The 22,368-nt window shown below is 35.4% G+C and overlaps 1 protein-coding gene across 1 annotated transcript in view; it reads left to right on the plus strand.

Moving 5' to 3' along the window:
• The window catches only part of LOC114637166 (tolloid-like protein 1), a gene marked incomplete at its 3' end in the record, with an annotated part of 136,590 nt that overhangs the window by 92,804 nt on the left and 21,418 nt on the right, over positions 1-22,368 (plus strand). The window contains exons 6-8 of the mRNA XM_028785354.1: positions 10,143-10,321; positions 12,680-12,785; positions 17,248-17,372. Of these exons, the coding sequence (XP_028641187.1) occupies positions 10,143-10,321; positions 12,680-12,785; positions 17,248-17,372 (410 nt within the window). The remainder of the gene's footprint in view (positions 1-10,142; positions 10,322-12,679; positions 12,786-17,247; positions 17,373-22,368) is intronic.

Here is a 22,368-nt window from a genome sequence, read left to right on the forward strand (position 1 = left end):
TCTTCTTGGGAAATCTAAGCAGTCGGTTTTCTAGTAGTTACCCATCATGTTATGTGCACTCTGCTGTCCTGTGTTGGAACACAGGATCTTCTCCACAGCATCTCAGATCTTTAGGGCCTGCCCTCCTATCTTAATTCATCAAGTTGAGGTCATGAGAACTGTCTTCCAAACATACTGGTTGACACAGGATTTCAGAATTTCTCAGATTCTTTGATGTTTTCTCCTCTAATTGTGTTTTCCAAATGTGCTTAAAGGATAGCAAATATTGTCTTAAAAATAATTTTAGCAAAATAAAAAATAAAAAAGAGGATTTGACATTCAGGAGAAATGTGTGGTGATTTGGGAGGAGTTGCAGAGGAGGGTAGATGATAAATAGGATCAATTTATATGCACATATTAGAGCATACAAAGTATTATATTAGGATAGATAATAATTTTAGGAAGTTGGCAAGGTGTCCCAGAGAGTAAATGTGATTGCAAACAGATCTGATTGCCTAAGCGACGTACAACATTCATACAGTGTAAGCAGAGAGTACACTCCCACTAGTTGTCTTCATATTCCTACACGTATATTGAGTCATGTGTACTACCTCCCCCACACAATGATCAAAAATGTAAACAAGTTTCAATGAAAAAAGATTCTTTGCATACTGAGATTCTTTTTCAGTAGATACTTCTACAGCAGAGTACCAATAGCCATAATTGCTATAAACTATTTGAGTGTGTTTTCTAAACTTATTTGAAAGGAAGACTGTAACTCTCTGCTTTAGATGTAAATATTCATTTATACCCAAGAATATTTCCATGTAAGTCTAACCTGAAAAGCAAATCCAACTTTTCAGTAAACATCAGAAACTTAAATGTAACATCCGCAAAAGCTGTTTCTGCTTCCGTATCGCTTTCCAAATCACATATTGCAAGCTACAGTTGTAGCAGTTGTCCAGGTAGTGACAAACATTTTCAAAGTCCTTTTATTTGGGATGGAGATATAGATCAGTAGTTCATGAAAATCACTGTTCTTCCAGAGGACTCAGGTTTTGTTCCTAGCACACATATGAGGACTACCTGCAAGTGGCTGTAATTCCAGTTCCAGGGGACCCAAAGCTGTGGCCTTTGTGAGCACCTGTATTCATGTTCACACAACCCCCATATACACATAATTAAAAAAAAAACAATTGAAAACTTTTAGAAATTTTTTTATGGAAACCTTCGAACTTCTTTGCTGTACTTAGAATTAATTTACATTTCTGTCTAGAAATCTGATGAACTGTATCTTGATTTGTCTTCTAGTGTTACTTGGTGGTGGTCTGTCTGTTTTCTGTTCCCTGTGTGGAGACACATATGGCTGGACTTCTTTGTTTCTGAAGTTTTTATTGTCAGTAGAGAGATGCTTTGGTAGCTGGACCCAACCATCACAGACATCCATATCATTACAAAATGCTGATTTTTTTCTATTTTTTTAATTTAGAGATGTCTTTTTATTGAGCAAAAGAAGAGTGATTATGGTCATTGATCATTAAATCACACCAGTGTGCATCTAGCTATTTTTTACATAATTGAAATAGGACTTTTTTGTACAATATTAATGTTTCCCCATTCCTATATTCCTCCCAGATCCTCCTAACTTACCTATCCAGATCCACTTTCCCTCCTCCCCTCCCTCCTTCCCTCCCTCCCTCCCCCCCATTAGAAGACAGTCTTGTAAAAGCAATGATAAATATCTGTTAAAGGGTAGGCTTTCCTCCAAAAATGCTGATTTTATAATATTGTTATTTCATTTCTCTTGAACTTATTACCTGATGATCTTTTAGACATGAGAACTGATCTAACTGCTACAGTTACCTAAGTAGCCTGTGTTCACATATAGAAATCAAAATGGTTGCTTAATTCTACTGGGGAAGATACATCCTGCCTGATGATCATCCCTGGTTTTCTCCTTTACGGAAACACACATAATCTCAGTGTGGGATCATGGGAGTTGGCCCACCACATTATGTTCATTTTCTTCATAGTCTTTTCTAGATGATTTTACTTTAAAATATAATGGGTTTCAGTTTTTTCGTGACCTGAATGGCATTAAGAAAACTGAAGATATTTTTGGATAGTGCTATAGAATATTATTCATTGTTTAATAATTAAGCAAATATGTTACTTCGAATTATCCTAATTATGGCTGGATAATTTTTTGTTACCTTTGAAATACTTTCTAATTCTTGTATCTGGTTAATATTTTAAACATCCAGACCTCCGAGTTTCCTTCTGATTATCTAATTTTAACATTACAGCTCCATGTATATTTCCCACTATTGAATTTTGTAAAACATATTGTGGGACTGCATAAGGGTATTCTGGTTCTTGGCTGGGCAGGTGCCTAGAACTCAGTGACTCTCCGTGAGAACCTGCAGGAGTTCGGTGCCGCCCCCAGAATCCAGGGTCCTGAAAAGCAGTCTAGCCTCCATAGATCTACGTTGTTCAGTCACACAGGCCAGAGGCCAGACTATAGGCCTCAGGCCCTAGGGATTTACATACTAATGAAGGCAAATTAAGTATGCCTCCCCAGATCCTCCCCCTTTCCTGCCCCTTTCTCCCTCCCTATGTAACTCAGGACAGGCCTGAGTTTTATGCCGGGAGGGGCGCTTACTTTCAGATCCATCTACCATCCGCCATGACAATAAACCCTTTTGGAACCAAGGACTTCCTCGTGTCATTGGGGCCTGCCACCGCCAAAGCCTCCAGGCCGCTAGAACCATAGACCTCCTCCCACATGTGGGACCAGCCACAGCTGTGGAAACCCCCACGGACCCCACCGCTGTGGCCCTGTAATTTTTTCCCCACAACATATCTGTGTGTGTTTTTTTTAGTACACTGATATCTATACTCATTTTGTTTTCTCTTAATATTTCTCCATTCGCTTTCATTTTCCCACACCAATTCTCCCTGTTCACTATCATTTCCATCTTATTCATCATTCGTTTGTTAAATGCCTCTATGATGTAGCTGGCATATTTAGAATGCAAGAGAAGAAAAGAGATTGAACAATATGAAAAGTGGTATTTCTCAAGAGGAGACAATTCATTCCAATGTCAAAGCAGACGGTGACGAATGGAGAAGTCAAGTGTACAATGTACAAGAACTCCTGGCCATGGGGTCTATCCTGTGGTGTAGTTAACATATGCAATGATACTCCATTAAAGTTGGTTCTGTTTTCCTCTGTCAGTGGGTATCAAATTGCAGATAAGTTATCAGTTAAGGATGGGAGCCTGAATCTACTTCCTGTATCATAAAATGAATTCTAGGGATATATTTACAGACTGTCTTGTTTGGGAATTTTTTTTTTTTGTCTTATTGGTCTTCTATTTATTCTGTTTAGTATGAACAATTTCAACATTATTTCAGTCATGAATTTCTTAAACAGCAAATAATGTAATAATTTATCATTTATATCAAAATAATTTAAAGAGTTGTAGCTTACCCACAGACAATTAAAACTTACCTTTATTCCTAAAAATCAGAGTTTTTACATATAAAGTTGTTATGTCTGTTTTTCAGATTGTAATTTTTTCAGATTTCTTCCTTCAAACCCTCCCATATATCCTTCCTCACATGTCTTCAAATTCACAGCCTCTTTTTTCATTATTATTGTATATACATATATACAATAATATATATATGTATATATGTATACATGTATATGTATATATGTGTATATATGTATATGTGTATATATGTATATATGTATAAATATATGTATATACATATCCCTAATTAGTTCATGCATAGTTGTATGAAAACCACACTTTTGAGTGTTATGTGCAAATATATTTATCAAAGTTATAGTATTAATGTTACGTTTTGGTGATTTGGGAATACCATTTCACATTTTGTTATTTGCCTTATATTGATTTTTTTTTAATTTTCAGTAATATAAATGACACTGCAATAGAAAGAATTCAATGGCATTTTATCACTTTAATTATTTTAAATTTTACCCAGAGCTAGTGATACAGTTATGCCATCATTTTTGTTGTGATAATGCTACATATAAGTATCAAAATTAATCTGGTGCTGAAAGGGTCTTGGAATTGGTATTACATGTAATATTTAAGACCTGCTAGAATATAGCAAGTAAAACACTCACTACACCTTCTGTAGTTGAGTGGTCGGTATTCTATGTCTGAAACATTGAGGCATTGAATGTATAGCATTTAATTACATATTCTATGACTCTATAGAATGTGACATACCCGCAGCATTAGATATTATAAAAGCTACAAGTTGCCTTATTGACAAGGTGTTAAAAATACGTGTTTGATTACTGTATTAACATTAGAAATAGAACTGATGGGGGCTGAAGAGAAGAGTCAGTGATTTGTACACTGGCTGCTATTTCAGAGGACCTGGGTTCGAGCCTCATCACTCATAGGGTACTCAGAGTTGACTGTACCTCCAGCTCCAAAGGCTCCAACGCCCTCTTTTGGCTTCTGCAGGTACCAGGAACACACATGGTGCAAACATACGTACAAGCAAAACACCAATACGCATAAATACATTTATAAGAAGAAGAAACGGGATTCCAATTGCAACAATTTAATTTATTTAACTATTTTTTTAGGTTTTGTTTTAATATTTGGATTTAGTTCGTTTGAAATAAGATACCCATAGAAATTATCCTATATTTATTTCATGTATATACCATTTTGTGGCATGATCATACTAATTTGGAGGACTATAGCATTGAACAGAAGGTGTTTTTTTTTTTTTTCTGCAAGAAAATTTCAGTTAAAAGATGTTGCTAGCCAAGATTCTTGTATGCAAACAACAGAAACAAGTTAATGTAATGAAAATTAATTTATTGTGGGTTTTAAAATAAATTCTTGGCTCATGCTAAGAAAAAACAAGAGAGCCAGGTGGAGGAGTGAAGGTCAGAAAGAGTCTCCCTATTCCTTGCTGTGTGTGCATTTGCCCCTGGAGTCTTAGCTCTCCTTTCTGACTTATAGGACTTAATTTCTCATGAAGTATTTATGGAGGCTGTGACAGACTCGTATGAGACTCTATTCTGTGAGCTAGAGCTGGAGCAGTGAACAGGAGGAGGTCCTGTCTTCTAAAATGCTTATTATCTTCTAGAAAATTAGAAAAAAATAACTAAAGAATAACACAACACTTTCTTAGAGGAAAGATAAGCTGAGAAGATTAAAGGTCAAATTTGTGGGAAGACTTGAAAAAGGGATGGAAGGGAGCCATATGAGTATTTCAGAGGACGGTGTTTCTGCTGTGATAGACAGAAAAGGTGGCATGAGTTTACTTCATGTTCATGGCAAAACAGAGGGCGATGATAACATGGATAGTGGTATCCATGAGGGATGAGCTGTATGTGGTAATATTTATGGATAGTGCTGAGGGATAAGATATATGTGCTAATATGTATAGCTATGAAGATAATTTAGGGTTTCAGACAGTCCAATTTTGTCAGCTCCATGAACCTATGCCATCAAATCTAACATGCCTCTATCTCAGATCCTTAGAGCAACAAATGCTTTTTATAAACACATGACCATCTAAGTCCTTTATGCAGTGTCATGGAGATGCTGCATTTTGGACATAACTCTTCTTATGGTAGACCAAATGGGAACCACATGGTCAGTCATGTATTGACTCTTCAATGTTTTCCCTAGAGATGACAGTTTTGGCTTCTGTGATATTGTCCAGATCAAGCTATTTATCCAAACCAAGCATTAGTGGAACAGAGACTTGCAATCATCAACCAGAGAAGGGGAATGAGTATATTTGAGCATTGACACAATGTACCACAGAGTTGCTGAATAATGGCATAATCTTGCATGATATTTACAAATTATCATGATGTTAAGAAACACACTGTGATAGTGAGGTAAGAAAGAAATGGAGGAAAATTTAGTGAACTATCCAACACTCCACATGATGAATGATAGACCCTTAGAAAACAGCATTCACACTGGAGACCATGAGAAAGATTCTGAGCATAGCTTAAAAAATATAGCCAACAGGACTGACTACTGGGAAAAAAGGGAGGCTTCAGGATTACTGGTTGCACTTGAACTGAGAAAGCTGAAAGAAGATTAAGGTTACCATTAATTTTCACCAAGATGAGCTAATCAGTGTATAGGGAGGTGGTTTATTTATTTATTGTTATCTTTATTGAGAATGAAACTTCAGAGATATACATTGGGATACTTTTCATGGATGTAGAGAAGCTAAGGTAGTTGGCTAGATATTAAAGTAAGCTCTACAATATGTGTTATCCGCCTTGAGCACATTGCCCTGGATGCTTGTGTTATGTCAGTGAATAGAGGATGTAGAGCCTCTTGCCCTCATGTATCTTATAGTGTAATGGGACACTTGAACTTCTATGTCCTGAGACATTTTATAAATAGAAAATAGCTAAAGAATTGAATCATCTTAATGAAGACAATAGAGTGATTAAATAAAATAATTGGAAGTAACTTTTAAAAGTAAAAACAATTCTAAGTTATGGATCTATAGAGAAAACTTTATGGTGTTTTGGTCTGTAAACTTTAAATAAAAGTCAGGAACAAGAGATTTAGATTACATTTTATAATTTAAGGCAAAATAAAACTTTCTTATATATGAATACTTTTTTGTGTGTGTGAGAAGTTAGATTGACCTTTGATGTATCACATTGTTAAAATGACAAATCAATTAGAGTGAAATGTCAAGAATCAAGTAGAAGAAAATAACATCAAACTGATTTTGCCAGAAACTAAGACAGTGTTTTGATTAAGCCATGCATTTTTGAATCACATGTCTCCTTGCCAACACATGCCTGATATTTTTATAAGCATATACTTAATGAACCTTAATGTCTAGAATCTCTTGTACTTAAGACTTTCAGTTAGTCAAGGATCAAAGTACCACATCTTTTTTTATTTCCCAGAGCCATTGAAAATAATAGCTCTATGAAATAGGCACTGTGAAATCTGTTTTTCCTTTCCACTATGAAATCCATCTTATTATGGGAAATTGCTCTGGGTTCAATTATGCCAAGAAAGGTGTTTTGGGATTAAATAAATAGACAGCTTTTCTATGCCCTAGAATTCCCTTTGCAAAGTGCTGTGTTCTCTGAATACAACCAGCCAGAGTGACTCAACGTGGGTAGTTTAATTGCTATATAATCATCAGATATTTCTGTCTACTTACTGTTGCTTTAAAATGGCAAATGTTTTAGTTTAAATCTCCAAACTTTACAAAAAGTAATCCTTTTTCTAACTCAAATAATTTTTGAATATGTAAGCAATTACTTTTTAGTATGAAGTAAATACTTGTGTGTGAATTGTATATATTGTTTATAAAATATATGTAGGGGCAAAAAGGGATATTTGTTAATTATCACTCTTTCCCACGTGTTACCAAATACTTCTGTCACTGATGTATTAACCTTAATTAGTTGACATAGCACTCACAAATAATGAGTATGAATTAACTCCTCAAGTTGACATAGCATGGGTTAAAAATATATAGATATTTAAAGACTGCAAAATTAAGTTGGGAGGAATAAGGGGTTGTGATATGAGAATTTATATTTGTGGAAAATCAACAAGACTTTCAAATTGACAAAAGTGAAATCCTTTCCCATCATTTGAGCAAAAAATTTTTGCACTTAAAAATAATAAATAGAAAAGACCTTTGGCAGTGTTTAATGTCTTGTTCTTCCCAATTTTAAGACCAACTATGGGCTGCTGCCTTTTTGATAGTCCAAGAATGTTTACATGTACTCTGTAATTTTTAATGCTTCAGATGGACTTTATTTGCACTTATGACTACAATCATAACGTTAAGATTTACTTTAAAATACATATCTTCTGTGTGTTTGCTCTTGAAAGTTTATACATGAGTCTGTCTCACACACCCTCACACATTTGCGTGGATAACATATATAAATGAATACGTGGAACCTGTATTTAAGTGAAAAGCATCAGTATGTCTAAGTGTCAACAAGTTTAAGACAAATTGCAGTAAGTTTTCCTTGAGTGGTGTGCATTCTGTCTGTCCATCAATGGGCCTCCTCAGGTGTAATTAATATTGCACTGTAATATTTAGTAACTGGTCAATACACACATTTTATAACAATCTAACAATGTTTACAAACCCTGACTGTCTTAGTTAGAGTTTTATTGCTGTGAAAAGACAGCACAACTGAGGCAGCTCTTATAAAGGACAACATTTAAATGGGGCTGGCTTACAGGTTCAGAGGTGCAGTCCATGAAGGCAGACAAGATGCCTGGAGAAGATGCTGAGAGTTCTACATCTTGATCCACAGGCAGGCAGCCAGGAAGAGGGTATCTTCCACAGGGAACCAATAAGAGGCTTTCTTCTCCACTGGGTGGAGCTTGTGCATAGGAGCCCTCAAAGCCACCTACACAGTGGCACACTTCCGCAAACAAGGCCACACCTTCTCCAATAAGGCCACACATGTAGTGCTATGTTCCAGTGACCAAGCATATTCAAACCAACATACTACTAGCTGGTGATTCTTCTTCAAGAATTGTCACAGTCACAGTCAACACAGTGCTCTGTCACTGAGCATCACAGCCTGGGTATCTTATGCACTGTGAACTTCATGAGCTCTAAGTGTTGAGGACAGTTCTTTGATATTAAATGACTGTGTTTATGTTGTGTCCTTACAAGGTGGAAAGGTTGAAGGTAGTTTTCTAGGGCTTCGTCCATAATTGCTCTGACCTTATTAATGAGGAATCAGCAATTACAAACTAATTTTTCAAAACTCTACTTTAAACAAGATCATTAGGGTTTTATTGTGACATATGAATTTTGGGAAGGCATTGAGATAGAGCTTCTTAATCCGATTAACTACTAGCCATAGGTAACCTTCATTTGCTTTTGTAATATTATCGCATTCATTTATTAGTGGGTGCATGTGTGCATTAATCTGTGTAGATATTCATGACATGGCACACATGTAGAGATAAGAGAACAACTTCCTGGAGTAGTGCCCTTTCTATCTATCACATAGGTCATGAGAATCAAACACATACGTCTTCTTTATCTTTTCAACCATCTTGTCTTGACCCTCTAATAACATTTCTTTTCTGCTTTAGTCTCTCTCTCTCTCTCTCTCTCTCTCTCTCTCTCTCTCTCTCTCTCTCTTTCTCTCTCTGTGTGTGTGTGTGTATCTCTCTCTCTCTCTCTCTCTCTCTCTCTCTCTCTCTCTCTCTCTCTCTCTCTGTGTGTGTGTGTGTGTGTGTGTGTGTATCTCTCTCTCTCTCTCTCTCTCTCTCTCTCTCTCTCTCTCTCTCTCTGTATGTGTGTGTGTGTATGTGTGTGTGTATATGTGTGCATATGGAGGGGCTTGAATTGATATTGGAACCGTCCTCAATGTGTCTCTGAAGTAAACCACTGCTTGGTCCATATGGTTAATCTATAACTCTATCCAGTCTATTCTAGTAATTAGCCTATGCTATGCTCTTATAGGCTAGGATTATAAGAGCTTCCAGGCCTAACTGTGTCTCCATGGGTTTCATGATCTAACCTTTAGTCTTTACAGTTTTAGTGGTTGTCACTTAACCCCTGAGCTATTGCCCTATCCCCTTAACTAACATATAAAAAGCATTATTTTTTTTTAGACTCATTCCTTTGGTAAGAAGATTAATTTATATGCTGATTATCTAATGTCTTTTCACAGATGGATAGTTTTTCTTTTTCTTAGAAGGATAAACGCAAATTTTAAATTAAGAGAAAAATGGTATTAGATTATTGTTGGATAACCACACTGATATTTACTGATACTGATAGAAACATGTAGTGATTCTAGACGCAGATACTGAGGGCTGAATATATTTTTCAACAGTACATTTTATGTCATGGTTACCATAATTGTCTCTAATATAATTTCTGAATATTTGTGAAAATAAGGCAAAGATTACATTCTAATAGAAAAATGATTGTCGTGCTTTTAATTATTGAGAAACTTTTAACATATATGGACTTAAAACTCATTAATGAAAGACTAGTCTGACTCAAGATATGTTGTGCTATGCAGGTGATCACTACTGTTTTTAGAAGTTCTGTGCTGTCATGTCCAACTGTCTTATCTCCATAAGTTCTTTCTGTGCTTTTTCCACTTTTTATAGCTGCTGTTCCTATGTTGGTCGTCGGGGGAATGGCCCTCAGGCCATCTCTATTGGCAAGAATTGTGACAAGTTTGGAATTGTTGTTCATGAACTGGGCCACGTGATAGGCTTCTGGCATGAACACACTCGCCCAGACCGAGACAACCATGTCACCATCATAAGAGAGAACATCCAGCCAGGTGAGACCTGTTAGAACCTGCAAACTTATATTCCTAAACTGTATAAACATTTTTTTAATGTAGTAAATTCAACCTCTTACTAACTTAAAAATAGCCGTTTCTAAGCTTTCTTTACTAAGAGGTATTTTATTTTAAATATCTGTGCTTTTCATAAATAGGTATGAGCCCTTAAGCAATAAGCTGACAAGATTTAATAATTTTAACAAACCATTTTTATACTTAGTTCTTTGATTTATGATATAGACTTAAATGGGTCTGAGGTTTGTTATGTACTACAGCTACAGGAATCAGTGCTAGGTAGGATATAATTTTTGGAGAGAATCAATCCATAAAATGAGTCATTCCCAGAATAGTCTTAGGTTCTTGGAGATTTTTCTTCATAGACTTGACTATAATAAAGAGAGATTTTAAAGGATGTCTTCATTAATTGAAATAAAATTTATGATTAAAATAAAATTTTCTTTTAGAGGCTTGTGAGTGATACTACTCTCATTGCAAATTATATATTTACATTCACTTTCATACTAAAAAATACCAGCACATTTCATTTGAAAATAATGTCTAAGTCCTGTTTGTCATTTTGTTGCAGTATGTGTCTTGAAGCATAAGCGGAGTAAAGGGTAACCTATTTTCACAATCAATGAAAAGACTATGTTGAATTTTTTTTTTTTTAGAATTTTCTGTGATCAAGAGTGTTGATTTCTTTTGCTGTTGTTGTTTGTTTCTTCTTCATCTACCCCAATCCACTTACCAAAGAATTAGTGGTGAAGATACTGCCATGAAATGTACAAAGCTTAGTGTAAGTTCTGTGGAAAAGCACATACGAATATGAGTGAAAGGCAGTAACAGCCATATACTTTTAGAACACAGCAGAGTGTGACCAAAGAATGGCAGACAATACGTTTGGCAAATAAAAACAGTTGTCCACAAGATTACAATGAAGAACATTTAAAAGAAAACAAGTAAACAGTGAGAGAACAGTGATGAAATGTTTAGGCTGCAATACCCTGTAATGATATTTAGCCCTGTCCTATTGTTCTATGTTAAGTTATAGGTGGGTGATTGGTTATTAATTATTAATTACCTGGGGAATTTCTGAAGAATCATTATCATCTATATAGGTGTCAAAAATTTAAGCTTTACCCTCTACTTAGGAATAATTGAAGGATTATATCCTAGTTACTTTTCCATTGCTGTGATAAGACACCCTGACCAAGGCAAGTATAGAAGCAAGAGTTTATTTTGGGCCTACTGTTTTAGAGGGTTGAAATTGGAGTGCTTGACCATCATGGCAGAAAGTATAGCAGCAAGCAGGAAAGCATGGCACTGGAGCAGTAGCTGAGAGCTTACATGTTGATCTTCAAGTAGAAAGAAGAAAGAGCTAAGTGGGAATGTTGTGGGCTTTTAAAAACCTCAACATCCACTCCCAGTGACACACCTCTTCTAATTCTTCCCAAACAGTTCCATGGACTGAGGACCAAGTATTCAAGTATATGCACCTAAGGGGGCTATTCTATTTAAACCATCATGGATTGGAAACACAGCTCAGATTTGAAAAAAGCCCTCTCTACCTTCTGTGGGACCTTTAATTTGGGATTAGGAAGGTGAAGCTAATGTTCCTGAGAACTAGCAGAACCCAGCATAAACAGTTTCTGAGAGCAGGAAAAGGCAAGAACAGTCTCAAAAATGTTTTAGGGGAAACATGAGAAGAAAGCTTCAAAAGTTTATTCCAGGCAGCTGTGCAAATACTGGTTCTATCAAATGTAACAAGAGACACTAATGCAAGGTTTTTTTAGAAAAGAAAAAAGACAAACATTGATTTCTTTTAGCCTACTTTTGGATTTGAAAAACCCTGTAATGATCCTACTTAGTAGCAAAGGAATGATACAACCTTATCTGGAGGAGCATCTAAAGAGTAATGTTTAAAACACATAGACGTTGGCTTTAAATCTATATGTAATGTAAATGTGTATGATAAAAAATGAAATTTGTGTCACGACATGATTACTTGAATCTGTGTTAAACTGTGTCTATAAATAATTATAATTACTCGGGTAACACCCACCAGAAATAACATTGTGAATAAAAGAGTATCATGAGTTAGATAAAGAATATTTGGAAGAACAATATGCTTTTCTTTATCGTCTTTTGTAGAATTAGCTCATTGGTCAGCTGCAGTGTTGTTTAACTGAGGACATATGGATTTGCTTCATTTTTAGCATACGAATGGATGTGTATAAACACAAGCAACAGCAACCCCAGTCACTTAGAAAAACCCAAATAGAGGACCCAGATTTCTGTTCCCTTTTCTTTCATTTACAAGTCTCCTATGATGTTGGTTTTTTCCTCTACTCTTAGGTCAAGAGTACAACTTTCTAAAGATGGAGCCTGGAGAGGTGAACTCTCTTGGGGAGAGATACGATTTTGACAGCATCATGCACTACGCCAGGAACACCTTCTCAAGGTTGGAGTCTCAGGTTATACCTTTTGACTTTTAATTCTCTTTTTCACATGACTCCCACAAAGCCCGGTTTAACTTTAGAACTAGAAATACTGCCCTGGGGCAAAAATGGAGCAGAGAAATCGTAGTTACCATCCATACCAACAGCAGCCATTTGAAAAAAAAAAGACATTTAAAACACATTTCTCTTGTCCTGACTAAAAGCACTAATGAAAAGCGATGCTGACAATGCTATTGATTATTTAAGCAATTATATATCCTGAAGTTATTCACTATTTAGTGAAAGAAACTATCTAACCACTCAGCATATTAAATTGGCAAAGCATCATTTAATAAAATTCCAGACTTCACAAGTCAATTACGTGATTCCCCTGTTGCATGACAATGGTATACACTGTATTTGGATTGTGCTTTAGGTTGTGTGCTTTCACTTTTGACACCACATGTGCCTCAGACCTGATACTAGTAGAGAAATTCTCAAAGACTATATTAGGAAGATGCTTCATTTTCATGTGGCTTACAATTGTAAGCATCCAACTCTCAATTTAAAATGATGTCAATAATAACTAAATGTTTTAGTTTGAATTATTAGGAGTTTGGGTTTTCATGCACTTCATTCTAAAGATGGTTCTCCCAAGGGAGTAGCTCTCAGGTAAGGAAGCTGGAAATCAAACACTGAGTTCATCCTCTCTCCCTTTTAAATGGCTGATTCTCATTTTTCAATCACACACTCTTTTCCCTTCACTCTTTCTGTTCACCTCTGTCCAGTTCAGAGTTCATTCACACTTAATTATGTTTTTAAAAAAATCAGTTTCCCAGAGAAAAAAGTCAGATTTATTCCCAGGTTAATTTTTAAAATAAATATGTAAACAACAGCATACTATAAACACTTAAAACATGGAGATATTCTAAAACTTCCTTTATTAAAAAATAAAACCTTAGCCTTGTATGGCATCATTTGGAGGGAAAGCACTTGGTCCTATGGAGGTTTGATTCCCCAGCGTAGGGGGATGATAGAGTGGTGAGGCAGGAGTGGGTAGGTGGGTGGGGTAGCTCCCTCTTAGAGTCACAGGGCAGTGGGCATAGGATGGGGCCTTGCAAAGGGGAGACCAGGAAGAAGGACAACATTTAAAATGTAAATAAATAAAATAACCAATATAATTAAATAAATATATAAGTACCCAAATAAGAAAAATCTTAAGAAGAATTGAATGTTAACAGGACTTTGAAGAGTACATATCATAGACACATTGATCCTTAGATACATTTGTTTAAATAGAACAACATCCAAATACTTATTGTTCCTGGAATTGGAGTTCAAGTTTTGGTAAAAAAAAAATACACCCAGGAATCTGGGCTAAAGTTAGAGTTATAAAATTTTATTGTTTGGTTAGGAACTTGGAATAGATTTGATGTTTCCATAGAAATATGTAAGAAATTGATATGTGGGTCTCAGTTCAGACAACACTTCTCTGTCATGACATCAAACTGAATTATTCAGAATTAACCTGAAGTTTAAGTTTTTGGAATATGGGGTGTGCTGGAGAGTAGACAAACAACAATAGAAATTCTTTCTATTCTTTTCAGATGGTTTACCTTAAGTCTGAATTGACTGTCTCCCTTTATTCTGTCCCTTATGGGTTAGGTGCTAAGTTATTAGCATCTTTCACCATAGACCAGCAGTCTTGCTGCCTGCAGTCTCTCCCACATTGTCATAGCCTGTCAGCCTGGAGTATCCATACTGTTCCAAAGCTATTCTATTCATCATGCAGCTGCTGTGACTGTCCACACTTTTACAAGGTTAGACCAACTAAAATACTAACATGGATTGGAAGACTCCCACCACTCCCGGGGAGGTTTTGACAACCAATAGCTACTGGGGAGAGGGATGGTCAGTGCCTTTTTTTTTTTTCATGAAAGTGGCATCTAATAAGGTTGTCATAGTAGAGGAAGTGCCCCTAAATCCATATCAGTTCTGACAGCTATAACTAGACTTCCTGAGAACATAAAACGGAGAGCGGAGAAGTAGTGAGGGAAGACATGATAAGAATTGGCATGGAGAGAAGGGGTGGGTGTGGATTTGGTCAAAACACATTATATGCCTCTAAGAAATTCTCAACAATAAAACCTAACCCTATACATTTTCATAAAGAAGTCTACATTTTTATTAATTAATTACCTTATTTATCTACATATTAAATATTGCCTTCCTCCTGGTCTCCACTCCCAGAGTTTTTCCCCTCTCCTCCTCCTGTCCCCATCACCTCTAAGAGGGTGGAATTTTAAGAGGTTATATCTTTCCATTAGAAAGATAGTTATCTGACCTGATTCATAATATTTTAGTTTGAATCTCTAAAGAGATTGTTTAGTAATCTATTTAAAGAAACTATTTTAGGAAATAACAATCCTGCCACCTCAAAAGTATTTGAAGTTACTGTTTTGTAAATGATGTCAAAACTATATAAATAAAAATGTATCATTTCATCCATTTTAAGGTGTTCATTTTAATGATGTTAAATATATTCATTGTTATAAAACATATCCACAGAACCTTTTCATATTCCAAAATAGAAATGGTGAATCTATTAAATAACTCTGCTTCCTTTTTTGTTTAACCTTTAGAACCTTCAGTATCCTTTTATTCCCAAATTCTTTGAATTCAATTATTTTGGATGCTTTTGTAGTTGAAATCACACATATTTATCCCTTTATGACTGACACATGCCAGCCATCTAGAATTATATTTTAAGAGTTTTCACAGCATAGTTTACTTCCATGATACTGTTGAATAATGCTATCATGATAGCATGATTGATTTGACAGATTGCATATATATGTGATGTGATGTGTGTGTGTGTGTGTGTGTGTGTGTGTGTGTGAATTGCATGTATATGTGTGTGGCATGTGTCTCTGTGTGTGTGTGTGGTGTAAATATGTTTGTGTGTTTGTGTGTGTATGTGTGGTGTGTTTGTATGATGTGAGAATGTATGTGTGTATGTATATATGTGTGTATGTATGTGTGTGCATATTTATCAGTGAACATTTTGGCTGCTAGGGCATTTGAGTTGTTTCCACTTTCTAGTGTCTAAAATAGCACTGCCATTAACAGGTTATATAGATATATCTCAGAGATATTGCTTTTTCTCCTTTTCTCTGTCACACCAAGAAGCTGGAATGAAACTCTCATGCTACTTTGATTCTTAGTTTTTTGAAGAATTTTCACTCCGTGTTGCACAACTTTGCAGTCCCATAATGTGGGCACAAGGATTGTTTCTTTCCAGGCCCTCCCAAGTGCATATTGGTTTGTGATCTCTAGATAGCAAGAGACAAACTGGTGGTGGGAGAACTCCAGGTTGTGGTTTTGATTGACAAACTTCTCACTTTAGAGTTGCTTTACGAAGGGTGAGATGCCAGCTTCTTTAAGTTGCTGTTATAAATTCAGGTCTAGAAATGCTTAATAAACGTTCTCAAATGAAAAGAATAAATGGCCTGAAGCTGCTGTCCCTAGACCTACAGGTCATGAGCAGTATGTTCACTGTCATATGTTGGAATGAAACATCTCTTCATTTGTCTCAACTTAAAATACCATTATATTTTTATTAATTATTTTAAAGATTTTTGTATAAAGTGCATCCTATTGTTTGTGTTTTATTTCCATTAAAACTCCATTTATATGCTCCCAACTTCTATGCTTTCAAAGACATTTCCCGTTCATTCACCGCTTCTCCTGAGTCATAAATATTTGATATGCATTGCAAAGTTAAAATGCATCTTTAGTATACTACAGTCAGAATTTTAAACTATGTATATTAGGGAAAATAGCAACTTCTTGCCACAACCTTGAATCCAAGAGAACTCAGTATCTCCAGAAAATAAATAAAACATATGAACCATTAGTAAGGGTTTTTAATTTGTTATTGATTTTATATTAAAAATTGAATAATGTATATACTTGATTTACATTGTCATATTTAACTGGTTATCCTGTTTATTCTTATTCTTTCATCATTAGCTACAGCAACACTTAGAATCCAAGGATAGCCAGCTTCAGTTATTAGTTTAGTTAAAATTGTATTTTAACCCTTGGTTCTTACAATTTTTTAGTTACCTCAAAGCTGTCTGCACAGGTGGCTATTTGTTCCTTTGTAAGAATTATTTTACAGTCTGGTGGTTTAATATATTTTTGTATCAGTATGAGGGAATAAAACAAAAGCCACAGTGTTCGTTGTGGGATATTGTTAAATAATCTTAATTTGAAAACATATGCTACACATCTAAGGAAAAATACATGCCATAAACTTTCTGGAAGTAGCTTGTTTACAAGTTTTTCCTGCCCTGATTAGAGTGTTCTAAAAATCTCATTTCCCTCTTTAAGTCAACACTGCTGTAACTGCTGATTGAATTTGGAAAATATTGTCCCTATGCTTTTCATGGACGTAGATGTGTTTTGCTTCTGCTTTTGCAGGGGAATGTTTTTAGACACAATACTCCCCTCCCGTGATGATAATGGCATCCGTCCTGCAATTGGTCAACGGACCCGGTTAAGCAAAGGAGACATTGCACAAGCAAGAAAGCTGTATCGATGTCCAGGTACTGCACATCCTTATGCGTCCCAGATCTTCTCTAGATAATCAGGCCTCAGTTTCCCAACTATTTTCTTGTCTGTCCCTATTCTTGGAAATGTCCTGCGTCTTTCAAAGTCAGTGATTGTAAACAAAGACAAAGAGGACTTTAGAATATGTATAATTGTAAAGTGAAACAAACTGGCAGAAATCAAATTTCAAACATGGGCTACATTTTATTTTTTTTTAAATTAAGCAGAGGAAATCACTGAATAGAATTGTTGATCATTAGTAAATAACCAGGCAATTTTGTACTCAAATGCTGTGTCCTTGACCACATTAAGAAGAATAGTGTCTCTTTCACAGTCAGATTTTGGGGGACAAGAAGGGGATTTGGTAGGTAAGAGTACTTCCTGCTCTAGTACTAGGGTTTGGGTTTGAATTCCCAGTACCCTCATGAATATCTGGGCAAGCTCAGATATTCAAGTGTGTCTCTAGCCCTAGCACTGAGGAAAGACAAGAGACAGACTGATCCAAGTTTGCAGGACAGCTAGCCCTACCAGTCAGGTGTTTCTGCTACAGTGAAAGACCTTGTCTCAAGGCAATAGGTGGAGGGAAAGTGGCAGATGAAAATATCTGGTTCCTTTCTCTTGGCCTCCTTATGTTTACATGGGTAGAACCCCCACACTCAAATGAGTGTATCAAACAGGCCCTACCTCCAGTGCCAAAGTTTTGAGTGATCTGTATTTGAAAGACTATCATCAATAGGAAATAAATTAAAAATTTTATTAGTAAGCATTTATAAATGTATCACAAAAAGTAAACGTTAGCTGTATTACCAAGGACCTATCAAATAAAACTGAGTAATATAATTAATGAAAATTATTAATTAGAATGTCCTAATGGAATAATAAAAAATAATGCTTTGTTGGACTAGGGGAAAAAAAACCACTTTGTAACCCACATTGGAAGATGTTTGGACTGCGTGTGACTCCTGTGTATCTCATCTCAATCTCTGACATGGTTAGCATGCTTGATGCTTAGAAAGCCTTCCTAAGGTTGTTTGTTGAAGAATATTTCCTCATCCCAGTACAGATTAGTTGAATATACTTCTGGAATCTAGGATAATTATTAAACATATAGATGGTCAGGTAGCTAGTTAGAAAAGTTTCAGTGTACATCTCTAGCAATAATTTATTTCAGAATTTGAGGATACAATAGATACGTTAATTAAAATTTTAGGATAATGCTGTTTAAAAGCTACTCCTATATTAAAACTATTGGTGGCTCTCACATGAAGTCTGCTTCGATACTTCATTCTAGGAGTTGGTCATGGCTACTTTCATTCTAGGACATAAGAGAATACAAGTTGGTCCATTTGCAAACATTAAAATGCATTCATGGACATATGGCTTAAACTCTTTGAATACATTAAAACCTATAGTAAGGACAAAAACCTAGAATACAAGCAAGAAAAAGTGAATTGGTTGAATACTCCCAGGGAATGGCTAGGAAGTTTATAATTCATTACAGGTGAGGATAATTAATTCACTGACTTGAGGCAATAGATTTTCTTTTTAAAGAACTATTTACTTATTTTATGTGTATGAGTACAGTTCTTCAAACACACCAGAAGAGGGCATCGGATCTCCATTACAGACAGTTGTGAACCACCATGTGGTTACTGGGAATTGAACTCAGGACCTCTGGAAGAGCAGTCAGTGCTCTTAACCACTGAGCCGTCTCTCCAGCCCAAGGCAATAGATTTTATTGGACCCCCTTCTAAGACAAGAGATTTCATTTATTGAAATCAAATTTTCTACAGAAATATTTTAACAATATTCCTTAAAATTTTCTTGTAATAAATTTCTTAAAATATAGGCCTATTAAATGTTCTAAAGATTTATATAGTTACAATTTAAACCTGTACATAAAATCTTGTACGTCTTTTTTGCTCATTGTCTTATACATATTTATTACATAATAATTAATCAAAATCAGTTTAATTTTTGAAATCTAACTGAGAAAGGTTTTAGAAAATCCCAGTAGAAATTTAAAGCATTGTAATACAGTGTATTGAAAGATAAAATGTTATGAACAATAATAATTCTTATTGACATGTTTTCTATTTTCTACTTTTAAAGTCTTTATTTATTCTCATCTTGTGCTATACATCTTGACTGCAGTTTCTCCTCCCTCCATTCCTCTCAGTCCCACCCCATCTCTTCTCTCCCCTAAATCCACTCCCTCCCATCTCCCTCCTTAAAAGAACACAAGATACAATAAGACCAAGCACAAATCCTCACATCAAGGCTGGGCAAGGCAACTCAGTAGGTAAAAGAAGGGCCCAAGAACAAGCAAAAGAGTCAGAAACTCCTACTCCCAATGTCAGGAGTCCCCCTAAATCCCAAATCAACAACTACAGCATTTATGCAGAGGCACTAACACAGACCCATGCTGGCTCCCTGATTGCTGCTTTAGTCTCTTTGAAACCCCATGATCCTCCTTAGTTGATTTTGTAGGCTGTTTGAAATATGAATTGGTCCTTACAGCTCTTGCATCACAAGGAACAAAACATGTCAAATTACATGATCCTACTGAGAGCCTTATTCTCAATCTTTTTACCAATTGTGTTTGTGAGTATAGTCATTAAAAAATCTAGATAATTTTTAAGCCAATAGTTTTTCCTATCAGTTTATCCCCAAAGATATACTAGGTCTGTAATGTGGGTATATATGTAGGTCTGATTTCATGTTATAGAGCAATTTTGTTGAGTTTAAAAATGCTTGAAGTGACCCCTAATCAGATAAAGTGGATAGTTAGATATACAAGGCTGTGGCTTTCATGGACTTTGATAATTATATCCTTTTCCAAAAGGACAAGTTCCTAGTAAAATGGCTATAAACACCATTACTTCCTTCTAAAGAATACAGAATATGGTTTAAAATATTTAATATATTGTATATGCTATGTACATATTGTTAATTTCTTCAACTCCATCTTAACAATTTTTATAAGGATGTATATTGATTCCATGCCTTGTAATTCATTATAATATTTACAACACACACACTCACACATGCACACACATGTGGGATTTCAATTATCTGTTGTACATTCATTCCATATATTTGTCATACTAAAGTTTAAAGTAACAGTAGAATTTTATTTTTAAAGTTCTATTAAAAGGATGACTTTCTTAGAGTATAGAATTGTTTTTATTCCAATATCTTGCCATTAATTTTAGAGACAGGTGAAAAGTCTTCTTTTTATTATTGTGTGATAAAAGAAAGATGATTCTTTACAGCTGAAGGATTCTGCTGATATGACACACTCATATTTGGCCTTATATAATAGACCTGATACGGGCCATGAGAGGAGAGCATAGGACTGTTCAACCCCACAACTGGGGATTTCTGGGCTCTGTCATCCAAAGACCCAAGGGCTTACTAACATTTTAAGCACTGAGACTTCTTAAAGTCAATAATCCTGACTTCTATTTTTAGTCCTTGTATCTTCTCTACTGTCTGGATAAAAAATTACCTACATACAGCAGGATAATTAGTTCTCTGTGGCTAATCTTCATCTTACCATTATCCCAGTATTATTAGTTGGCTCGTAAAGGAAGTTTGTTTAACACATGTGGCTTACAACATACTTGACCTTAATAAATTATGCACTGTTTTCTTATTCCTCCTCTTTTGAACACTTTACCTTATAATAGTCAAATTTTCATACATTTTCTTCATTTTTGTTATCTTAGGATTATCTTATTTTCTTCCTAGATGACTAATTGAACTCTTCTATTATAGACGTGGCATTTTGTATGTATTTTGTCTTCATTTACTTTTGTAATCCTGTAAACATTTTGCTTGTAAGTACTTGACATTTACCTCAACTAGCAACATTGATATTCTTTCAACAAATCTTCCTAAATTAAGTCTGCAAAGTATTTAAGTCTCTGTTACTGTAACAATACTTCAGATAGTCATATAATGAAGATTTAAAAATGTTAACTTGCAATATGGAAGTTCTAGCCAAAGGTCAGTTGGCCCCACTGATTTTGAGCCAGCTCATCCTAGCAAAAGTATGTGGGAGAGCAGACCTGCTGCCCTCAGGAGGGGCTGGGATCCCAGTCTTCCTTTCTCAGCTTTAAAAGTCTTCTATGAGGCTTTATCTCCTCAGGGTCTGACCATTTTCCAGTAGGAGTACTCTGGGATAAAACCTTTACCAAATGACCCTTTGAAAAAATACTGTAGCTCTGAACCAAAGCACCAAGAAACATAGCAAAGTTAAGAAAAATATAAAGTAGATATTCAAGGTAGGTTTTGAATATTTGAATCTCTTTTATCATGTGAGAAGGCTTATGCATTCTCACACTAATACACATATGTAATTAATATATATGAACAAATTTATAAGTGTTTCTAGTTTTGTATGTAACTAGCACACAGGTATAATATATATAAATTAGTGGAGGTGGTAGAGATAGAAGATCATCCCAATATAGCTGAGATTTGATTACTGAAACATTTGAATGACTTTAATACTTGTTTTTATTTTCTTTAAAAGTAACAAAATTCTCCTTTACCATTACATAATTTTTGTATTTTTATAATTTTCCATTTTTCATTACATACATTTTTGTATTAATAGTTGTCTAAGATTCAGGTAGAATATTCTTTTGTAATTGCAAACATACACACAACACACACACACACACACACACGGCTAAAATACATTGACAGCACTTACAAACATTCATTTTTCTCCTACATTTTTATGAATGCATTTATTCCTCTATCCAGCACACTTTTCCTCATTCGCTGATCAGTAGCACATCCCATCCAGTAGCCCAAGCCAGAGCGTTAGGGAGAGTCTCACTTCTTCTGCCCTTCGTCTATTTCTATGCAGTCGTCTGGCTCTTGGACTTCTTCTGCCCGTCGTCTATTTCTATGCAGTCGTCTGGCTCTTGGACTTCTTCTGCCCGTCGTCTATTTCTATGCAGTCGTCTGGCTCTTGGA

The sequence above is a fragment of the Grammomys surdaster genome, unplaced genomic scaffold (genome assembly GCF_004785775.1).
Source record: "Grammomys surdaster isolate TR1022 unplaced genomic scaffold, NIH_TR_1.0 125187, whole genome shotgun sequence".
NCBI classification, from domain to species: domain Eukaryota; kingdom Metazoa; phylum Chordata; class Mammalia; order Rodentia; family Muridae; genus Grammomys; species Grammomys surdaster.